This window comes from Lithobates pipiens, unplaced genomic scaffold (genome assembly GCF_037356315.1).
Source record: "Lithobates pipiens isolate NorthernLeopardFrog02 unplaced genomic scaffold, aLitPip1_a1.2 Scaffold_18, whole genome shotgun sequence".
Classification (NCBI taxonomy): Eukaryota; Metazoa; Chordata; class Amphibia; order Anura; family Ranidae; genus Lithobates; species Lithobates pipiens.
The window spans coordinates 448,234,457-448,255,615 of NW_027507758.1; the positions used below are offsets into that span (position 1 = coordinate 448,234,457).

A 21,159-nucleotide genomic window follows, 5' to 3' on the forward strand; every position below is an offset into this window, starting at 1 on the left:
AGGTTATTTTGGGACGGCTTATATTATTCCTCCCAGACTTCTCCTGTGGCTACGCGTGACCTAAATTTGGTACATTTACCAATGCAGACACCACACTTTTACATTTATTTTATGCCAACCTTGCTTTCAAGACGATTGCTTTGTTCACTATCACTTCTTCCAGGAGGCTGTCAGTGGTTGCTGCCTTATCTTACATGGTGTCCTTCCTGGTAGTTCACAAAGAGAAGGTTGCTCTTTGGTCCAAGGTATTGTTTTACCTAAGGTGGTTTCATCGTTTTACCTCAATCAGGACATAGGGCTACCATCTTTGTCTTGCTCCTTCAGGAGGCAGCGCTTCACTCAGGATGTGGTCAAGCTGTTAGTTTACCTTGCTCTTACTGCAGACGGCTTGTAGTTCTCAATATACTGTGTGTGGGGCAGGGGGAATAAGCTCAATTGTAGTTCATTCACAAGCCTTGCAGCTTGTAAACTGACAACTCATACAGAAGTATGGGCTTGTCTGCAGGAGCCTGACATTGCACCCCTGATCCACTGTTAACAGGCACAATACTTTGGAGGTTCCCGCAGTAAAAAAATGTATCCTTTAAATTCCCTTTCGCCTGAACTTTGTCATTTGGATTTTACATAATCCAACTTGTTCTCTGAATATGCCTGTGTCCTGTACTGTAGAATCAAGCAACTGAAATACATACAATTACATACCTTTAGATAGTGAAGTGACTTTTCAAGCTCATCCTTGGTGCATGAGCAGACAAGGTGAGAAAAGACGTATTTGAAGTTATTGATGAGGATTTCTCTGCGGTTTACACTGAGCTGTTTGGCAATCATTCTGATCAAAGCAGAGGCTGCCCGGCTGGCTTTGGCTGCCAGATATGGAAGCAAAAGTTGCAATGTTTTCTGCATAAATGAAGAACACACCAGAAATCAAATACAAACCTCAGTGTCCTTGAAGAAACCAAAGCTGCATCAATTGGGAAATGTTATCACAGAAAGAGGAAACACTCACGTTTAAAAATCGGTTCAAGTCAGGAAAGTCAAATACATTGGCTATTTCAGACAATACATCAAGAGCTGCTACCCTGTGCTGTGCAGCCTCCTGCCTCTGCATCTCACTGCTACTACCCGGTGTGCTGTTCAGAAGAGTTTGCTGGTTTGTGTGCAGTGACTCCACAAGTAACTAAGGGACATAAAATAATAATTTAGCAATGCGATAGTCTTCCACTCATTTATAATTACATGAATATTCTTGAAAGTGTGCATAAACCTAATTTATTAGAAAAAAGACATTTAATCAAAACGGTATGTGCCAAACCAATGGCTAACAATTTATATACAGCACATAAAAATAACTTACTTTGCAAATAGGTTTCTTATACTGGCTGAAAAAGTCCTGTAACCGGACCAACTTTTCTGCAGCCAAAGATCGGATTTCTGTGTAAGAGGCACCAGCCACTGATGGGGATTTGGAAAGCAGACAATGTAACAAGTGTAGTAATGCAAATGGTACCAGGTTTCCTTTTGCAGCTCTGCAAATTATAACCAATACATGAGTTTATGATGTGCATTCTTAAATAATTCTAAACATCAGAGAACCCCATATATATCTTTTGGACACTTGTGCAAGAACATCCTCCTCTGGTCTCTTCTCAGTCACAATTTTGTTATAAATTAAACACATGAAGCAAAATGGAACAGAAAGGAGAGAAAATGTATTCTGTGTAATGGCAGATTTGTTTTGCGCATTGCTTCCCTGTTCAGCATGACAATGTCTCTGCATTCTGTAAACTAAGTTCAGTCACGCAGCAGAATACAAACGTTTTACACAATACCATACATGCAACTCCAGACTATTTCATTTACTCTGCATATTTACAGCAGATCTCCAAACTTCTACCAAAAGCTTACCTTCCAATATCACCCGTTGTCAGAATCAGCGTCTCTTTTAACTCGTTATTCCTAGACATCTTAGCATTTGTATAGGCTTCCTTTATCCTTGCAACCAATAGCTGCAGCACAAAATAGGACAATAATGGTGAGCAAGAAAAATGTGTTCTCATGATTTTGGGAGAGCAATTAAAACATGTGAACCTCTATGTTGGTTAATATATAGGAAATACTTGCATGTTTTAACTCTTAGAACTTCCACACCTCCCGTTATGGCTGAATCTCAAGCTCTCTTGACAAAGATTGCCCACCCTTCCTATTTCAACACATTCTTACTGACCAGTGTGGCTGAAGAGACTTAGCAACAAGCCCTGAAACTTTTGAGCTTTGCCTGTAAGAACGGCCCAATAACTGGTTGTGACAGGAGAGTTTTAGAGGCTGCTGCAGGTCTCTGGGCTCCTAATGCCGATTCCTGTGACTTGGTACTCGATAAACCCCACTCGGGTGGCAGAATGCTTCCACCTGACGAAATGTAGAAAAGAAAGCACCTGCCCGGCGCCAGGAACTGTATGTCCCAGGCATAGAGAGATACAAATTGTTCAGCCCCGCAACAATGAATGGCGCCACAATGTAATTTTTAGTCGCCATGGTGACTTATTTTTTATTATGATATAAAACAAAGAAAACGTTAAATTCTTAGCTCTAATTTTTTTAAGTATTAAAATTTCACATCTGTACCTCATTCAGAGAACCTTCTTCAAAGTTTGCTGACTCCAAGATATATCTGATATTTCCACTGAAAGCTATTCTAACATCTTTATCAGGATCTTCCATCAGGTTAAGTAATGCTTTAATCATGGCTCTCATATCCATTTCATCTTTTTCAACATTCAAATTTTTAAACAACTCAGGAATGTTTTTGATGAAAGCTACATACAGACAAAAAAAAAGGTATGGTAAATAAATTGATATAGCACAACTGATGATGCTAGTGGATAGTGTTCCATTCTCTTTAATTTCTCTGATGTGTAACAATTAGAAATTGGTTATCAAAGCATTCATCTCTACATTTAACATAAATGACCTAATGCAGGCATATTAGAGAATTACATTTAAAGCACTTTATTGTACATCACCACAGCTATGTAGAATGAGAAGCACAAAATACACATAATGCCGTAATACAAAACTATAATCAAATAAACTAGATGATACTAGCAAGACGACTCACCCAATTTCACAGAACTCGGCGTGTTTTGGTCCAACAGGGAAAGGAAAGGCTTGAAAACAGAAGCACCAATAACAGAAGGAGCAGGGGGAGGTAAAATAGTCACCCTTAGGGTACTAGAAATCAGATCGCCTTCTGGTTCCATAGCTGATGTGTGCACATGATGGTCAATAGAAAGACCAAAAGCTAACTTGCTCATTGCATTGGCAAACTCCTTTCTTACCAGCTCTGAGATATCATTCAAGTGGTCCCTAGAAGAAAAATCTAGCAATGAAAATGTACAATAAAATGGCAATCATACAAGTACTAATAATTTATATAATCCTGAGAATTGTAATAAAAACTAATTTGTTGATCACCAGCTACAGTATAACCAACGAAAAGGCAATCAGCAATATACATACACAAATATTTCTTATTTGCATAGAATGGTACATACAGCAGAGACTTAGGGATTGGACTGAAGGCCTCTTCATTAATATGGTGCTTTAGTATAGGAAAACCTTTCACACACTGAGCACGGACAATCTCATGTGGACTTTCCAATAACCAATGGTAAACTTTTAATCTCCATTCAGGCAATGTCGTAACTGGAAATAATGACAGAAGAAAAACTAGCTGGGACTGAATTTTAGGAGCTGGAAAAAACAAAAACAAAATTTTTGTATCAGTGGATGATGAGAATAATAAACATGGTTTTAAGTGATAGGTAGTACTATAGTGTTGTTGACTAATTCTAAGCTTCACCCAGTATCTAACAGTGGTCCTAATACTTGACCTTACCCTAAGGTTCCATTCACACCTGAGCAGAGTGGGAATGTGCATTCCTGCTCGCTTTTTTGCAATTTCATTTTACATTGTTAAGCGCAACTTGCACCTAGAGCGGTACACATTTAATTGAATGGGATGCCCTTCCGCTAACACATACCACAAAGTAGCTCCAGAGCTTTTTCGGTCATGGAGCATCAGGCATTTTTTTCAGTGTGCATTTTGCCACATTTGTAGCAGTACCTGCTCTTGGAGTGCCATTAAAAAATAATGGCACCGCAATTGTGACAAAACGCTCAGATATGAACAGGGACCATTGAAATTAATATGATTTGTTGAGCATCTTTGAGTGTAAGCTTCAAGCAGAAAATTGATAATGTGTGAATGGGGCCCTAAACATCTACCCTAATCCTGCAAGCTAGCACTAAGGCCGCGTACACACACGGGGACTGTTCGCTCAACTTTGTCCGTCAAACAGTTTCAGCGGACAGTCCGCTCAAAATTAGCATGGATGGACTTGGCCACACACGACGAACGAACAGTCCGCTGAAACCGTGCGCGATGACGTGAACGGCACGTACGACGGGACTAGAAAACGACGTCCTATACACTGCAATGCAAACTTCGGCGTGTAAATCCTTTCTGAGCATGCGCGGAACTTAGTTTGACGAACAAGCCTACACACGGAATTTCCGAAAAACTTTGTTCAGCAGACTGTCCGCTGAAACTGTCCGCTGAAAGCCCACACACGAGCGGACTGTCCGCCGAAACACTGTTCAGCGGACAAAGTTGAGCGAACAGTCCCCGCGTGTGTACGCAGCCTAACACTAACTAACCATTTTAACTGTATACCGTCTGCACCTTGTCCAATAAAGGGGAGCCAAGGAATCACAACGTTCTCGTATGAATAAACAGATACACAAAGCAATTGGGGCAAGCTTAAAGCCCAACTACAAAAAAAAAAAATGTATATATAAACACCCATTGCTGTGACATCACACACTGCAATGGTTATTTATTCATTATGTCTGGAAGATTGCAGAAGGGGCTGTTTCACCTAACTTATACACCCACTGCATTTTTAACTAGCGCATCATTGTAAATGCTGCAAATACATGCTTTCAACAAATACACAAACTCTGTGCAACAAAACATGAAATGTACTTACAGAAACTCTGAGAAATTTTGAGGCTTAATGCAACAAGGGCGGGGTCAAATGCTGCCACATTGAGAGAAGAATGATTTAAAACTTCATGAAGCCAAGGCAAGGACATCAGTGCGCATAAATCTACAAGCATCTGGTCCGGGAACTGTTTTTTCACTGAAAAAAGAAAATATTTAAAGTATTGGAAAAGTTCATTACCGTATTTATCAACATATAACAAGTACCCTAATTTTAAGAGGGAAGATTCAGGAGAAAAAAACGCTCCACAGCACACAAACCCCTGCACAGCACTGCACAACACAGGACCCCCCGCACAGCACACACGGACCCCTGCGCATCACTGCACAACACAGGACCCCCCGCGCAGCACTGCACAACACAGGACCCCCCGCACAGCACACGGACCCCTGCGCAGCACTGCACAACACAGTACCCCCCGCGCAGCACTGCACAACACAGGACCCCCCGCACAGCACACGGACCCCTGAGCAGCACTGCACAACACAGGATCCCCCGCGCAGCACTGCACAACACAGGACCCCCTGCGCAGCACACGGACCCCTGCGCAGCACTGCACAACACAGGATCCCCCACACAGCACACGGACCCCTGCGCAGCACTGCACAACAACTGGACCACCCGCACAGCACGCGGTCCCCTTTCCCTGCACATTACACAGCCCCCTTTCATTATAAAGTCCTTCCCCGCTGCACTCCCAAGAGACCCCCAGTCTCCTGGGACAGCATTGCCAGCATACTTTAAAGTTGAGAAAACATCACGGTCAGCCCCTTCATATACCGCTCATCCTGTGTCACGCTCATTGTAAATCAAAGGTTCTATTTACCTCAATTTTTGCCGCTCTCTCGTGGACAAGGTCATGTGACTGTCCTCTGCCATTTCATTGATGGTCACATGACCGCTCTCCTCCGTCAATCAAAATCTACACTGGAGGCAGCGGAGAGCAACCAGAACGAGCTGTGTTACCCGAGGTATCACAGGCTTCCATTTTTCCATTAATATTGTGAGTGACACAGGAGGAGCGTTTTATGAGAAAGGGATGGCGGTAATGTTTTCTAAAGTTTTTAAAGCATGGCAGCACTGTCCCAGGGCCAGGAGGGGCTGCCGGCCTGACACCCTCCCAATTTGGACTAGGATCTGAAACCACATGTGGAAGCCTGTCAGGAAGCTGTCACCTGTACTTTACTGTGGCCGGGCACTTCCTTCACCACATACAAGGACAGCCTAGTGGCTTAGTGGTTAGTACTTTTAACTTGAAGCACTGGCCAGGACACTATTTGCATGTCCACTCTGTATTTGCATGGGTTTTCTCTGGGTATACTGGTCCCCCCCCCCCCCCCACTACAAAGACATATTGGTACGTTAATTAGCTTCAGTCTAAATAGGCCCTAGTATGTGTCTGTATGTATGCAAGTGAAATAGAGACCTAATGCTGGCCATACATTAGAACGGGGGGTCTCTAAAATTTTCAGTATAAGGGTTATAAAAAAAAAAAAAAAAAAAAACTGTCATCAGGGTCCCATATTAGAGTTCCCCTTACATTAGGTTCACCATCAGAATCAGAATCAAATTCCCCCTTTACATCAGAGTCCCCCCCCCCCCTTACATCAGAGGCAATCTCTGCTGATCTTTTTTCTCAAAAAGTGCACACAGAAGATAGGCCACTGACCTTCTCTGGTGGCTGGATAAAATTTTGTAGCGCGGCAGATGTAGCCCACAGCCAAAGTTTGGGGATGCATGCGCTATAAGAATTGAATTCAAAAACTAAATTGGTTTGATTTTTTTAATCTTTAGTGAGATCAAGTCGATGTTTGATAAAGAGAAAATTCAAATGAGCAGGATATAAACATTTTCACCAGTAAGTGAAATTTTTAACGGTGAATGTGGTTTTCATTCAGTAAATTACACTCATGCCAAAATTTAATGTTAAAAATCAAACATTAGAATGTAAGCATTCTTTGAGAGCAGGGACTGATGTGAATGTACAGTATTGTCAAAGCACTTCGCAAATTGTCGGTGCCAAGTAAATAAAAATAACTATAGTAAACACGACATATGGAGGTAGAAACTAATGTGAACAGCTGGAACATTAAATGGAGCAATGCCCAGAAGGCTGTGACCATTAGAACAGCCTTACTGATGACAGCGACTGTCTAGTGCAGGTAATAAAAAAAAATCAAATGACAGAACAGAAGCAGAGGGTTAACAAGGGACAGTAAGTGCACACAGATAGGAATGTAGCATTCTTAAGATTGAAGGAAACCACAAGCAAATGAGTTATGAGCTAAGGAAGAAATAAATAAGCAGGACAATAGTTGGAAGTAGCAAAGGCAAACACAAAACTGAACAAGGACTAAATGAATAGACACAAAACGAAGCACAATATAGACTAGAGTATGGCATAGAAGGTAACTAGACAATTTCAGCCAGCAAGTTTGCTATATGGTAAATGGCAAGAGGCTAGGCAAACATTCTTAAATACTTAGAATACAGACCATAAAAAACGCAAAGTTGTAAGTAGGGCAAAGAAGAAGAGAGACACACAGCAGTAGTACATGAAGTAATGCGCTGATAAAAAAAAAAAAATGCTTGGGGAGAATTACCCAGAAAAAATTAGCAGGCTAGGCAAATGCACATGAAGACTCAGGATTAGAACTATTGCTCACATTTAAAAAATAATGAAAATTCTGTCTCAGCCATAGGTTACAGTAGATATAAAAAAAAAAAAAAAAAAGAAAGAAAGAAAGAAAAGAAAAGTTTTTTTCTATCAAGTATCTCATGTCAGAAGAGATATAAATATGTTGTATATACTGAAGGACTGTAAATACAGTCTGTCACCAGGAATTATATTGTACACTAGTATGCTGTACTAAAAAAAAAAAAAAAATGTTTTAACACAACTACAAGGAAGAGACAAAAGCAAGAAGTGGTACACTGGCAGTAAACCAGGATGTTGATAGTTTCTGTACTCTAATGGACAGTTTTAAGAATCTACAAAAGTCCAAACATTTTAAAGACAAACAAATTCTTGATGATCAGAATGCAGAATTGGCTGGAAATATATTATCACTGACCAGGTACATAGTAAGCCAAAGCTGAACTTCTATTTCAAGGTTTTAGACCGGCTAACTATATGTGGGGTGATTTAGCCACTTAATTGAAAGGTTGCATGTAAATACTGTAGGTTTAAGAACGCTGCTCCCTTAAAAAAAATAAAAAATAAGAGGCACACAGAAATATGTATACTTATTAAAAACATAAAAAAATGTAACCTTTCTAGTAAATATTTGCATAGAAGCAACGTTCAAGATCATCCCATGAAAAATCTTGTTCTCACCATGCATGTACAGAAAAGCATCAAAGATCTTCACCAGCTTCATCAAAATGACATCCATACAGCTTCCTTGGTATCCTAAATGAAGAAGCTTATGGCAAACTTTAATTACTCTCACAATTTCTTCTGTTGCAACCCATGAAAGCTGGGGATTTATATCTGCCAAATGAGAGTTGCACTTCTCATGAAGCCCCAAGCCCTTCTGAGTACCACTGCAATTACACAAAAGATTATAAATGGTGGGAATAAGAATGCAACAGTACATACAACAAGACCAGAGCATATTGTTCTTTGAGTTCCTCCACATGATAAAAAGGTTAAATCTATTTTAAAAAAGGTACTTATTTATTTTTATATTGAAATAACAAGCATGGCATACTTACCTGAAAAAAAAACATTGCAAAGAGCAGCCCTGTACCCCCTCTTCTGTAGTCCCCAGCTGGCGCTCCAGCCTCCTCCTCTTTAGAGTGTCAACTCATAGCAAGTTGATTGCTATGGAGGCACACCTGTGGGCTTGATTCTGAGTATGGCTGAGTGCATCTGTTGACACACACAGTGGCTCAGCCATACCCCCTCCCATTGCTCACAGAATATGATTGAAAGCAGCAGGAGCCAATGGCCTCCTGTGAGAACAGGAGTGAGACGAGCAGCAAAACAGACAACACTGGAACAAGAGAGTGCTCAGGTAAGTATTTAACCACTTCCCACCCGGCCAATGTATATATACGGCCGGGTGGGAGCCGCCTGCTCCTGATAGGACGTTCAGGAACGTCATTCAGGAGCAGCGGGATCGCGCGCGCGCGCGCCCGCGCAGCGGCGCGATCCCGATGTGCTCGTGTCACCCGGACACGGCACATCTCAGATCGGCAGGAGGGCTCTGTGATTGGCCCTCCTGATCACATGACGGCCGTGTCCAATCACGGCCGTCATGTGATGTAAACAAACAGCCGGTTGCTAGGCAATCGGCTCTCCTCTCCTCACACGGAAGTCACCGCTGAGAAGAGGAGAGCAGAACGCTGCAGCCGGCTGATGATCAGTGAGTATGGGCTGCTTTTCACAGCTTTTTACTCACTGATCATCAGTGTAGTGTAAACACACAACACACCACACAGTGAAAACACAGTCCCCACATATGTCCCCAAAACACACATGTCCCCAAAACATACATGTCCCCAAATAATAAAAACACATGTCCCTAATAATAAAAACATGTCCCCCACATATGTCCCACTAAAATCACATGTCCCAATGATTATCTGCACACATATGTACGTGATCACCTGCACACATATGTACATGATCATTTGCGTACATATGTCCGTGATCACACAAACCAATTATTATACACTTAACGGAATTTTTTTTACCAAAAACATATAGCAAAATACATTTTGGCTTAAATTTATGACAAAATTTGATTTTATTGGATTTCTTTTCAAATAGAAAAAAGAAAATATTGTTTTTTTCCCAAATTTCCGCTTTTTTTGCGCTTATATCGCAAAAAAAAAAAAAAAACGGAGTCGTGAATAAATAACACCAAAATAAAGCTCTATTTGTGCGAACAAAATGATAACAATTTCATTTGGGTACAGTGTAGCATGACCGCGCAATTGTCACTGAAAGCGCTAGAGCGCTGAAAGCTGAAAATTGGGCTGGGAAGGAAGGGGGTGAAAGTGCCCTGTATTGAAGTGGTTAAGAGGGGGCTGGGGTGATCTGACATTGAAAGGCTTTTTTACCTTAATGCATTAAATTAAGAAAATAAAGAAAAAAATAACATACATTGATCTAATGCTTAAAAAAAAAAAAAAAATTGGGCCGGAAGTGACATTGTGACATTGCTTCGGTCCTCCAGGGATCTGCAATTAGCGGACCTCCAGCTGTTGCTAAACTACAAGTCCCATCATGCCTCTGCCTCTGGCTGTCATGCTTGTGGCTCTAAGAGTCTTGCTATGCCTCATGGGAATTGTAGTTCTGCAACAGCTGGAGGTCTGCTAATTGCATATCCCTGGCCTAGACCATAGAGATGAGCGAAGGCCATCTTTCTTCCGCTCTCTGTTACCAGCTGCCGCAATGGTTCTTGGGGCTACCAATTATCCAGGTAGGCCCGAAAACCACCGGGAAGCAGCGGGAGGGAGGGACGAATGACCCTTCCTGCTGCTTCTAAAAGTGATCCACTTGCTATATGCTCCAGCAGGGCTAAAAATACCCAGTTTAGCAGCACACAGGAGAGTTAGATCACTCCTCTGACACACAACGCAGAGACCTGACATGTCTACCCTTACCCTCCTTCAATCAACAGAGCTGTTCAGGTAGTTAAACTGGAGCTTATTTTTCACATTCTCCTTTATATGTCGTAGCTAATAGTATGGAAAAGGAGAAAACTAGGATAAGAAGTTACTTACTTGAAAGAATCAGGTTCGGAAACATGTGCTGTGCAAAGAGCAGCAACATGCAATATTACTGCAATGCCTTCTAAAGAACAGACCACATCGTCTTCAGACACATCGTCTTCTTCCAATGCATGCAGCAAAGACAACAATTTACGATTTATAGCATTCCACAATGCAATCTTGGACCTGGCATCCACTGTATGTCTCCTGTTAGAGGCAGAAAAGCCCACATGTACTACACTGTTACAAGTATAAAAAGCATCACTATTAAAGAAAGTTATTTATACAGCACTCTAAAGCGATTGTAAAGTCTATTTTTTTTAACTAACAAACATGTTATACTTGCTTCCTCTGTGCAGTTGGTTTTGCACAGGGCAGCCTGGATCCTCCTCCTCTAGGGTCCCTCTTCACTGCTCTTGGCCCCTCCCACCTGTTGAGTGCCCCCATAGCAAGCAGCTTGCTATGGGGGCACCCGAGCAAGTCACAGCTCTGTCTATCCATTCAGACATGGAGCCCCGACGACGGTGGAGTCAGCAGGGCCGAAATAAGGTCATCCAGCACCCAGTTTTTTTGGTTCCACAGACTTCAATGGATGAAAAGTGTGCATTAAAAACGCAAAATGCACCTGCAATATTGAAACTGCAAACTGCACAGATGTGAATCAGGTCTTAATTTAAAAGGTTGCCATTAGGACTTAAAGCGTTTTTTAACCCCAAAAAAAAAAATTTGATTTCCTGTACCCTTAAAGCAGATTAAACAGCCCTGTGCTTGTGCTATGTAATCTGCCCCTTGAACCTGGCACTTCCTGTATCCCCTCTCTGCGCTGACTACAAAAAAATCAGGGCTACTGAGACCTGGCCACCGTGGTCTGAGTACGTCCCTCCGTCATACACTGCTGCTCCCTCTGCTCTCCTCTCTTACCCTCCTTCCTGCCTGTCAGCTTGTGTCTGTGTGTCTCCATCTCCCGCCACCCCCACCCCCGACCTCCCCGCAGCTTCTAGTAAAATTCAACGCATTTAATGCTCACTGCCAGCAACTTTTATATCCTGGCTTAGCACTGCATTAATCTTTTGTAAAAATTAGCATTGTAAATACCGTTTCAGTGCTGTCTTCCGGCCAGTCACGTGACTCTTGGCCAGTTTCCAGGACTAAGGCTTAGCGGCCATGTGATCTCCCTGGCTGAAGTCAGAGGGAGATCACGGCCCCTCCTGCAGTAGCCATCCATCAGAGCTATACAGCGGCCATGAGTCATGTGACCGGCCTGAAGACAACTCTAAATAGGCATTTACAGCGCTTTTTTTTCTCAAACCCTTTAGTGTCTTTGTTGAAAGTGTTTGTTAACTTCAAAAATTCAGATCCTGGTCCCTTAAAGCAGATTAAACAGCACAGTGCTTGTGCTGTGTAATATGCCCCCCTCTAAACTTAAAAAAAAACCTACGAAAAAAAAAACAAAAAATGGAAGGTGTGCACAGCAAATGTATTACCAAAAACATTTATTGAATGTTAAAGTGGATATAAACCCCCCAAAAAATGTTTATTTTTGATGTCATAATGTAGAGTATAAGATTTCCTATCATTTGAGCCCAGTCTTGCCACACAACGTTAATCCAGCTCTGAGCAATCCTCTTATTGTTCAGTGAGATAAATCTTGACAAACAGAGAAAAACTTTGTCAAATCCTCCCCCTTGCTGTGAGTGACAGGTGATTTACATATCTCATGCACTAGCCTAAGAGACATGTAATCTTTTTTAATTGCCTCCCACTCCTTTCTTCTGCTGTTCTGCAAGGATTGGCTGTTCCCCACCTCAGCATGATTGGGCATGCTGAAGTCATGTGGGGACTTTTCTGGGTTTTGACTGGATGTTAGTGATCATAGCAGAAGTTCAGTGTAAGAAATACACAGGAGAAAATGCATGTTGATAAGGGGAGTGTAGAGGTGGACGGGGAGTCTACCGACATCACGACTCCACCCACTGAGCTCTGGAAAACAGACCCACAGTTTTTCGGGTCTCATAGCAGACAGAGGGGAGACATTTGACAGATAAGTATACATGCAGGAGGCATATATATCCTTCTAGATAACCAATATTGCAGTAGTCTAGAAAGGATGAGAGTGAGATAACATCCACTTTAAAATCAATAAAAAGCGGGTACTCACAAGATGGCAACTCTCAACGAGCCATACAACCACACAATGATAAATGATGCAGACACAAGGGGTAAGAGCTGATGCGTTTCAGGGGAGCACCCCCTTCCCCAGCACTGACTACAATAATCAGGGCTGCTGAGCCCTGACCACTGTGTTCCGTGTATGTCCCCCTATAATCTGTAGCTCTCCTCTCTCCCCCTCACCCCTGCCTGTCAGCTCAGTGTCTTTCTCCGTTTTACGTCCCACTCCCTCCCCCGATGCTATTTTTTTAAATAAAAAACGCTCACTGCCAGCCCCTTTATTATAGGCAGGCATACCACACTGTATGTTCTTTTGTAAAAACTAGGATTGTAAATACATTTTTAGTGCCATCTACAGGCCAGTCACGTTACTCGCAGCCACTTCATATCTCTGAGACAGGGCTTCTGCGGGAGGGGTGGACGTCAGAGAGAGATCTCAGCCCCTCCTGCTGTATTCATGTATCGGAGCTGTAAATTGGACGGGAATCACGTGACCGGCCTGAAGATAGCACTAAATATGTATTTGCAATCCTTGTTTTTATAAAAGATTTACAGTGTGGTATGCCTGCCTATAATAGAGGGACTGGTAGTAAGTTATACTTTTGAGTTAACAATTTAACTTCAAACCCATTCCTACCCAATCAATAGGTCTGAAAGTATTCAAAGCCATTCATACCCTTACTGTTGTCAGATCACTGGGGACAGTACTGTCGATTTATTAGAACAGTTGCACTGTCAGACCAGGACTTTGCAGGGTTTGCTTAGCAGATATCTACTTCTACTTTCTTCTGCCAGTGTGGGGAGGAGGTGGCCAGGGGATGTAAGTGACAGAAGAAAGATGCAGGTGCATACTACCCAAATTTGGAACTTGAGAGTGAGGGACACCTAGGGACGGAAGAGACATGCAGAGCGCACCATCGTAAAAATGCAGTAATTATGAGTGCACGGTGTACAGAGAGCAGTGATCGGGAGTGCACGGTGTACAGAGATCAGTGATCGGGAGTGCACGGTGTACAGAGATCAGTGATCGGGAGTGCACGGTGTACAGAGATCAGTGATCGGGAGTGCACGGTGTACAGAGATCAGTGATCGGGAGTGCACGGTGTACAGAGAGCAGTGATCGGGAGTGCACGGTGTACAGAGAGCAGTGATCGGGAGTGCACGGTGTACAGAGAGCAGTGATCGGGAGTGCACGGTGTACAGAGAGCAGTGATCGGGAGTGCACGGTGTACAGAGAGCAGTGATCGGGAGTGCACAGTGTACAGAGAGCAGTGATCGGGAGTGCACGGTGTACAGAGAGCAGTGATCGGTGTGCACGGTGTACAGAGAGCAGTGATCGGGAGTGCACGGTGTACAGAGAGCAGTGATCGGGAGTGCACGGTGTACAGAGAGCAGTGATCAGGAATGCACAGTGTACAGAGTGTAGTGATCAGGAGTGCACAGTGTACAGAGTGTAGTCATCAGGAATGCACAGTGTACAGAGTGTAGTGATCAGGAGTGCACAGTGTACAGAGTGTAGTCATCAGGAATGCACAGTGTACAGAGTGTAGTGATCAGGAGTGCACAGTGTACAGAGTGTAGTGATCAGGAATGCACAGTGTACAGAGTGTAGTGATCAGGAGTGCAGTGCCCCAGTGCCCCCCTGCCCACCCCCCCCCCCCCCTAGTTTCAGCCATGTATATCCCAGAGGTTGGCTGTGTCATTCGTTTAGAGAAATTACATTTACTTCCGAAGATAATAACAATAATAACGACCACCACTTTCTTAGGTAGCAAAATATGGAAACTAAATAACAAATAGAGCTATGAGGGAATCACCCTGCAGAAGGCTTTTGTTTCTTCCGAGCCTTCGCTGTTAAACTTAAACGTGGCCGTTTCTCCTGAATTTCATTCATTATGAGTGCACGGTGTACAGAGAGCAGTGATCGGGAGTGCACGGTGTACAGAGATCAGTGATCGGGAGTGCACGGTGTACAGAGATCAGTGATCGGGAGTGCACGGTGTACAGAGATCAGTGATCGGGAGTGCACGGTGTACAGAGTGTAGTGATCAGGAGTGCACAGTGTACAGAGTGTAGTCATCAGGAATGCACAGTGTACAGAGTGTAGTGGTCAGGAGTGCACAGTGTACAGAGTGTAGTCATCAGGAGTGCACAGTGTACAGAGTGTAGTGATCAGGAGTGCACAGTGTACAGAGTGTAGTGATCAGGAGTGCACAGTGTACAGAGTGTAGTGATCAGGAATGCACAGTGTACAGAGTGTAGTGATCAGGAGTGCAGTGCCCCAGTGCCCCCCTGCCCACCCCCCCCCCCCCCCCTAGTTTCAGCCATGTATATCCCAGAGGTTGGCTGTGTCATTCGTTTAGAGAAATTACATTTACTTCCGAAGATAATAACAATAATAACGACCACCACTTTCTTAGGTAGCAAAACATGGAAACGAAATAACAAATAGAGCTATGAGGGAATCACCCTGCAGAAGGCTTTTGTTTCTTCCGAGCCTTCGCTGTTAAACTTAAACGTGGCCGTTTCTCCTGAATTTCATCACTGCTGCTGCCACCATATTCAGAATCTGTATTTGTGATCTGTGCCTCCTGTTGCAGTTGTTGTAAAACTTCCAGGCCTTCTTTTCTTAGCACAGCATACAGTGAAGGGATCAAGTACTAGGTAAGATGGACAAAAGCAATTTAGACAGAATGTAAAGACTTTCTACAATATTTACAATTTATTGATAAACATACGAATGCAACTGCCTTAATGAAATAACCACACCACAATTGTGCTTTACTGCTCTTCAATCTCCTTACAAGCTGCTCTAGCTTGAAAATGTACTATGCACCATATACTAGCACATTCTGACAGACTCCCCTTTCAAAAGGATGCCGTCCAGTACAGTTCTCTTGTCCTTCCTTCTGGGTTTGCACTGTTTGAATGGCCAGACCGCAATGATACATGCACAGGGAAGTAGAAAATTTAATCACAGCACACAGCGGATGTTGTGCATATACTCACCAGTGCATGCGCACCTCAGTGTACATTACCACTGATAGGCAGAGGGAAGCATTTGTTATAGATTAGGGTCTCTTCTGTGATAAAAACCCTGCCTGGCACCAGTGTTTAAAAAAAAAAGTAGTTAAACATAACTTTAACCCATTCACGCTCACCGTATGCAAAAATGCATTCTTGGCTTGAATGGGTGATGCCTGCAGCTGCAGGTATCACCCCAATACCGTTTTAGAGCCAGCAGTTGGATTTTTAGTTACAACAACCCTGTGCGACCAGTCAACACGTCTGCTCGCTGCGGGACCCAAATGAAGCTGAAATCGTCTTTGATCGGGTCTCCCATCTAGTAACCCAGAGCCAATGTCATGACATCACTTCTGGTATACTCAGCTGGCAATGGCGCCGATTTGAAAAAATCCCTAGTATTCCAAAACACAGATTTTGCAGTTTTGAATACTTTTAAGTGCAAAGGAGGGATTTTGGGTCTTACAGACCCCAGATCCCTCCATTAGAGGTACCTGTCACTGACTATTACTGTGACAAGGGATGATTACATTCCTTGTGACAGCAATAAAAATGATCAGAGTTTTTTTTTTTATTTTAAAGGGACAGTGTAAAAATAAAAACGAATAATAAAAAAATTTAATTAAATTAAAGCGCCCCGTTTCTCCGTGCTGGAGTGCAGAAGCAAAAGCATATCTAAGTTGCGCCCGCAAATGATGTGTTCAAACCACACATGTGAGATATCGCCACGATTGTTAGAGTGAGAGCAATAATTCTAGCACATAACCTCCTCTGTAATGCTATACTGGTAACCTGTAGAAATTTTTTTAAATGTTGCCTACAGAGATTTTTAAATACTGTAGTTTGTCGCCATTCTACGAGTGTGCATAATTTCAAAGCGTGACATGTTCAGTATCTATTTACTCGGTGTAACATCATCTTTCACTTTTTATATAAACAAAATAAGCTAACTTCTAACTACTGCTTGGTTTTATTCTATATATATATATATATATATATATATATATATATTCTAGCAAAATATATGGATTTTAACTTGTAAGCAACAAATGTCAGAAATTGGCTTAGGCATGAAAGGGTAAACCAAGGATGCTGACTGCACTCTCTAAAAAAATAAACACTAGATAGATCATCAACATACCCTTTAAAAGAAAAAAAGAAAAAACATGAAAAAGAATATCAACTAGCATGCAATGTCTTAAAGTGGTTGTAAACCCTTACAACACACTTTGACCTACAGTTAAGCCTAGATTAAGGCTTACCTGTAGGTCAAAGAAATATCTCCTAAACCTACACGGTTTAGGAGATATTTACCGAAGACAGGCACTGCTATGCGATGCATAGTAGTCCATTATGCTTTACCTTTGCAGGGAATGAAAGAGGAAGTAAACTCATCAGGGTTTACGTCCTCTTTAATAGTAACTCTTGGGTAAACCTTTTATTAACTCAAATGTATACTTACTGGAAGTAGACTACAGAACTCTCTTAATTCAGACAAGTACTGGTGCAAATAAAGATTTCAATTTACAGTCATTTTATATTTTACACAGGAAATGCAGTACACCGACTTACCATATTTTGGTTCTGAACTCCAAGAATGTCCACAAAAGCTTTACAGATGCAACAAACCTGCTGATTCCGGACCTCCTTAGCAGACTCATAGCCCAGAGGAACAACAGATAAGAAATAGTGAGCCATATGACAAAATGATTCTTTCAAAATATTGGACTGAACATCTTTCAGTATTCCACCATCAAACAAGGCTGCAAGCTTTGCTAGTAACATATTAAGATAGACAGGTCCTATGCTTGTGTAGGACTCAGGCTCCATTGAGAATAGCACTTTCACCAGCTTTAATATTGGAGTCTCAAAAAGCAACTGCTCTTCCAAATCCATATCCTTTACACATGCCAACATTCCAAAAAACACAGTGAAGAAAAAATGTGCAGGTTGTTCTGGTGGTCCTCCCAGAATGATAAGCTCTCTTAGGAATTTCAGTGCTAGACTCTTAAGCTGCATTCCTCCATAGTCTAGCAAAGAACATCCTATTCCCCACAGTATAAGGTTCTGCCTTTGAAAATAAAAAGCAGAAATATCGTGTTCATCATCAGCCAGGACCATTAACAATGTGGTCTCCAAACACTCCACTTGCTGCATGTGCTCCACCTGAAAGGGTGCTGCTCTTAGGTTGAACTGGTTTTCCATTGAGCTGCACAAAAACCTGCATATTGTAACTGGCCATTCCACAGACCTTTCTAAGCTTATTTCATTCAAGTTAATTAGATCTTCTAAGAGATTTAACAAATCATTGCTAAGGATGCCAAAAAGAACAGGGCTTTTATTCTTAAAAAGGAAGAGTAAAGAGTGGATGACGCCAGAAATTTTTTTGTGTAAAGCTTCACAGCTTGGTGTGGCAGCAATGCGGAGTAGCCTGGTGATTATCCAATTACTGAATCCTAAGAGAAAAAGAAGAATCAGGTAAGTTGTTAAAAAATAAAAATAAAAAAAAACAACACACACACATCCCCCACACACCAAAATCTGATAGTGGCTGTCAAATGTACTGTGACAGATGCTCATTACACTTGCAGTCTTCAAGCTCCAAAAGTAAATAAAAACTATTAACCACTTGACCTCTGGAAGATTTACCCCCCCCTTCATGTCCAGGCAATGTTTTGTGATACGGCACTGCGTTACTTTAACAGACAATTTATGTACATTTTTTCCCACAAATTTGATTAGCTCTGTGGTCCTTAATTTTTTGTGCTATAAACAAAGACCAACAATTTTGAAAAAAAAAATCAAAAATGATAATAATATAAATTATATATATATATATATATATATATATATATATATATATATATATATATATATATATATATATATATATATATATATATATATATATAATCATTTATTTTTTTACTTTTTGCTATAAAACACATCCAATAAAAAGTCAAATTTCTTCATAAATTTAGTCCAATATGTAGTCTACATATATTTGGCAAAAAAAATTCCAATAAGCATGTATTGATTGGTTTGCGCAAAAGTTATAGTGTCTACAAACTATGGTATATATACTGGAATTTATTTTTATACTAGTAATATCGGCGATCAGCAACTTATAGTGGGACAGGAATATCGCGGTGGATAACTAACCTTTGACACTGTCAGAAACCAGTGACACCAATAGTGATCAGTGCCAAAAATATGCACTGTACTAATAGTACTGGCTGGGAAGGGGCTAAACATCTTGGGTAATCAAAGGGTTAACTGTGTGTAGCCAGTGTTTTTGTGTAAACCGTGCGCTGCTTTTACTAAGGGAGGTGATTGATTTTATTGATTGATTTTATTTGCTGCTTTGCAGGGACACAAAATCCATTACTTTCCCCCTGTCAGAACGGTGTCTTTGCCCGATAACCGTTAAATCTGCTATGGGACGGTTGTTAAATGGTTAAATACAGAGCCCTTAGTTGTTCACATTCGTCTTCTATATGGAGTTCGGCTAAGCAACAATGTGATGACTACTAAGCAGTAGTAATATGACTACTTAGGAGATAAAAGATGCCATGGGAGTGATTTACTAAAGCCAAATAGGTTGTTCTCTTTGCAAAGAATTTAGTGAATGCGGTGAAGCTCTGTTGAATTCCATTAACCAATCATACGCAAGCAAAAGAATATTTTTTTTTAATTATTTTGCTTAAACATTATTGGATATGCTTTGCTATATGAACTTTCACCACACTGATTAAGCGGAGGCAAAATTCCCTATTTATCTGTGTGTTATAAGCATTCAGGAGTTCAGGCAGTTGTAAGAGCAGTAGTGGCTTACCAATACAGTTGCGATCAGCTTCTTCATTTTGAGCACTATTCATGGAACTGACAAACATACGTGGAGATGATTTCATGATGTGTTGAATAAAGTCCAGCAACATTACAGAGCTTGGCTGACACTCAATCTTTTTGGATAACTCCACGGCCACTGTAAATGCAACACCACAGTTAGCTATCAATTCCAGTCAGGTACATAGTTAGTTTGGCTGAAAAAAGATCATCTAGTCCAATCAATAAAAAAGGAGGGGGGGGAGATACACAATCCTATACCCGCAGTTGATCCAGAGGTAGGCAAAAAATAAAAACACAGCAAAGCATCATTCAAATTGCTCTAGCAGGGGAAAGAATAACTGATCCCCCAAGAGGCAAGAGGCAATAGGATATTGCCTGGATCGACTTTACCTAAAAATGTTAGTATACAGTTATATTATGTGGTCATCTGTGATGACCTTAAAGTGAATAATTCAACACTAAGTTCATATTTGGACCACTTATATATTTATACACGTTGATCATATCACCCCTTCTCAAGAGAAAATACATTCAGTTCCTCTAATATTTCCTCATAGCTCCTCCATGCCACTTATCAGTTTGGTTGCTCTTCTTTGCACTTTCTCCAGTTGCCCAATATCCTTTTTGTGAATTGGTGCCCAAAACTGAACTGATTTGTACAGGGGCATAATGATCTCTCTATCGAGTCCATACCTCTCCTAATACAAGAAAGGACATTGCTCGCTTTGGAAACCTCAGCTTGGCATTGCATGGTATTATTAAAAAGGAGAAGTCCAGCCTGAGCATTTTTGGCTGGGCTTTTCCTATGGGTCACAGGAGCGCAATTCGTTTTTGCACTCCTGTGACCCGTTTTCAGCAGAGACTAGCCTGAAGTCCACTCTCTGCTGACATAAATGGAATCAATCCAGGCACTGCGTCATCATGACAAAGCCTGGATCCACCAGGTGCCTAGACTGATGCTCATCTCAGCCTCTCAGCAAGCCGTTGAGAGACTGAGGCGGCTGCTCACCGTCCCTCCACTGCTCAGCGATCCAGTGAGAGTGGAGGAGCAGAGAGCAGAGCTGCTGATTGACAGCAGCTCTCCTCTCAGGGATCTGTGAGAACCAAGGCAGAGTCCTTGCAGAGGGGCTGGCAGTAATAATGAGCAGTTACTTTACTGCCACTTGGAACAGCGACAGAAGTGGAGGGGCAGCACAGATGCAGGAGCTGACAGGGAGGGGGAGAGAGGAGAGCAACTGACTAATGAAGGCACGTAAACGGACCACGGTATCATGGATCTGAACCCATGATTTCTGTGGTCAGGACACACAGGGGGGGCACAGGAACAGGC

The 21,159-nt window shown here is 41.9% G+C and overlaps 1 protein-coding gene across 3 annotated transcripts in view; it reads right to left on the minus strand.

Moving 5' to 3' along the window:
* ATR (ATR checkpoint kinase) overlaps positions 1–21,159 on the minus strand; it is a 182,090-nt gene that overhangs the window by 142,198 nt on the left and 18,733 nt on the right. For 2 of the 3 annotated variants that reach the window (XM_077488215.1, XM_077488214.1), the window contains exons 3-15: positions 19,816–19,965; positions 17,553–18,436; positions 15,426–15,616; positions 10,800–10,994; positions 8,401–8,609; positions 5,049–5,201; positions 3,552–3,750; positions 3,116–3,363; positions 2,623–2,813; positions 1,906–2,006; positions 1,355–1,526; positions 1,007–1,177; positions 703–897 (exon numbers count right to left, since the gene is read on the minus strand). In XM_077488215.1, the coding sequence (XP_077344341.1) occupies positions 703–897; positions 1,007–1,177; positions 1,355–1,526; positions 1,906–2,006; positions 2,623–2,813; positions 3,116–3,363; positions 3,552–3,750; positions 5,049–5,201; positions 8,401–8,609; positions 10,800–10,994; positions 15,426–15,616; positions 17,553–18,436; positions 19,816–19,965 (3,059 nt within the window). Of the gene's footprint in view, positions 1–702; positions 898–1,006; positions 1,178–1,354; positions 1,527–1,905; positions 2,007–2,622; positions 2,814–3,115; positions 3,364–3,551; positions 3,751–5,048; positions 5,202–8,400; positions 8,610–10,799; positions 10,995–14,773; positions 14,866–15,425; positions 15,617–17,552; positions 18,437–19,815; positions 19,966–21,159 lie in introns of those variants that run through there. The other variant, XM_077488216.1, reaches the window with a different exon arrangement.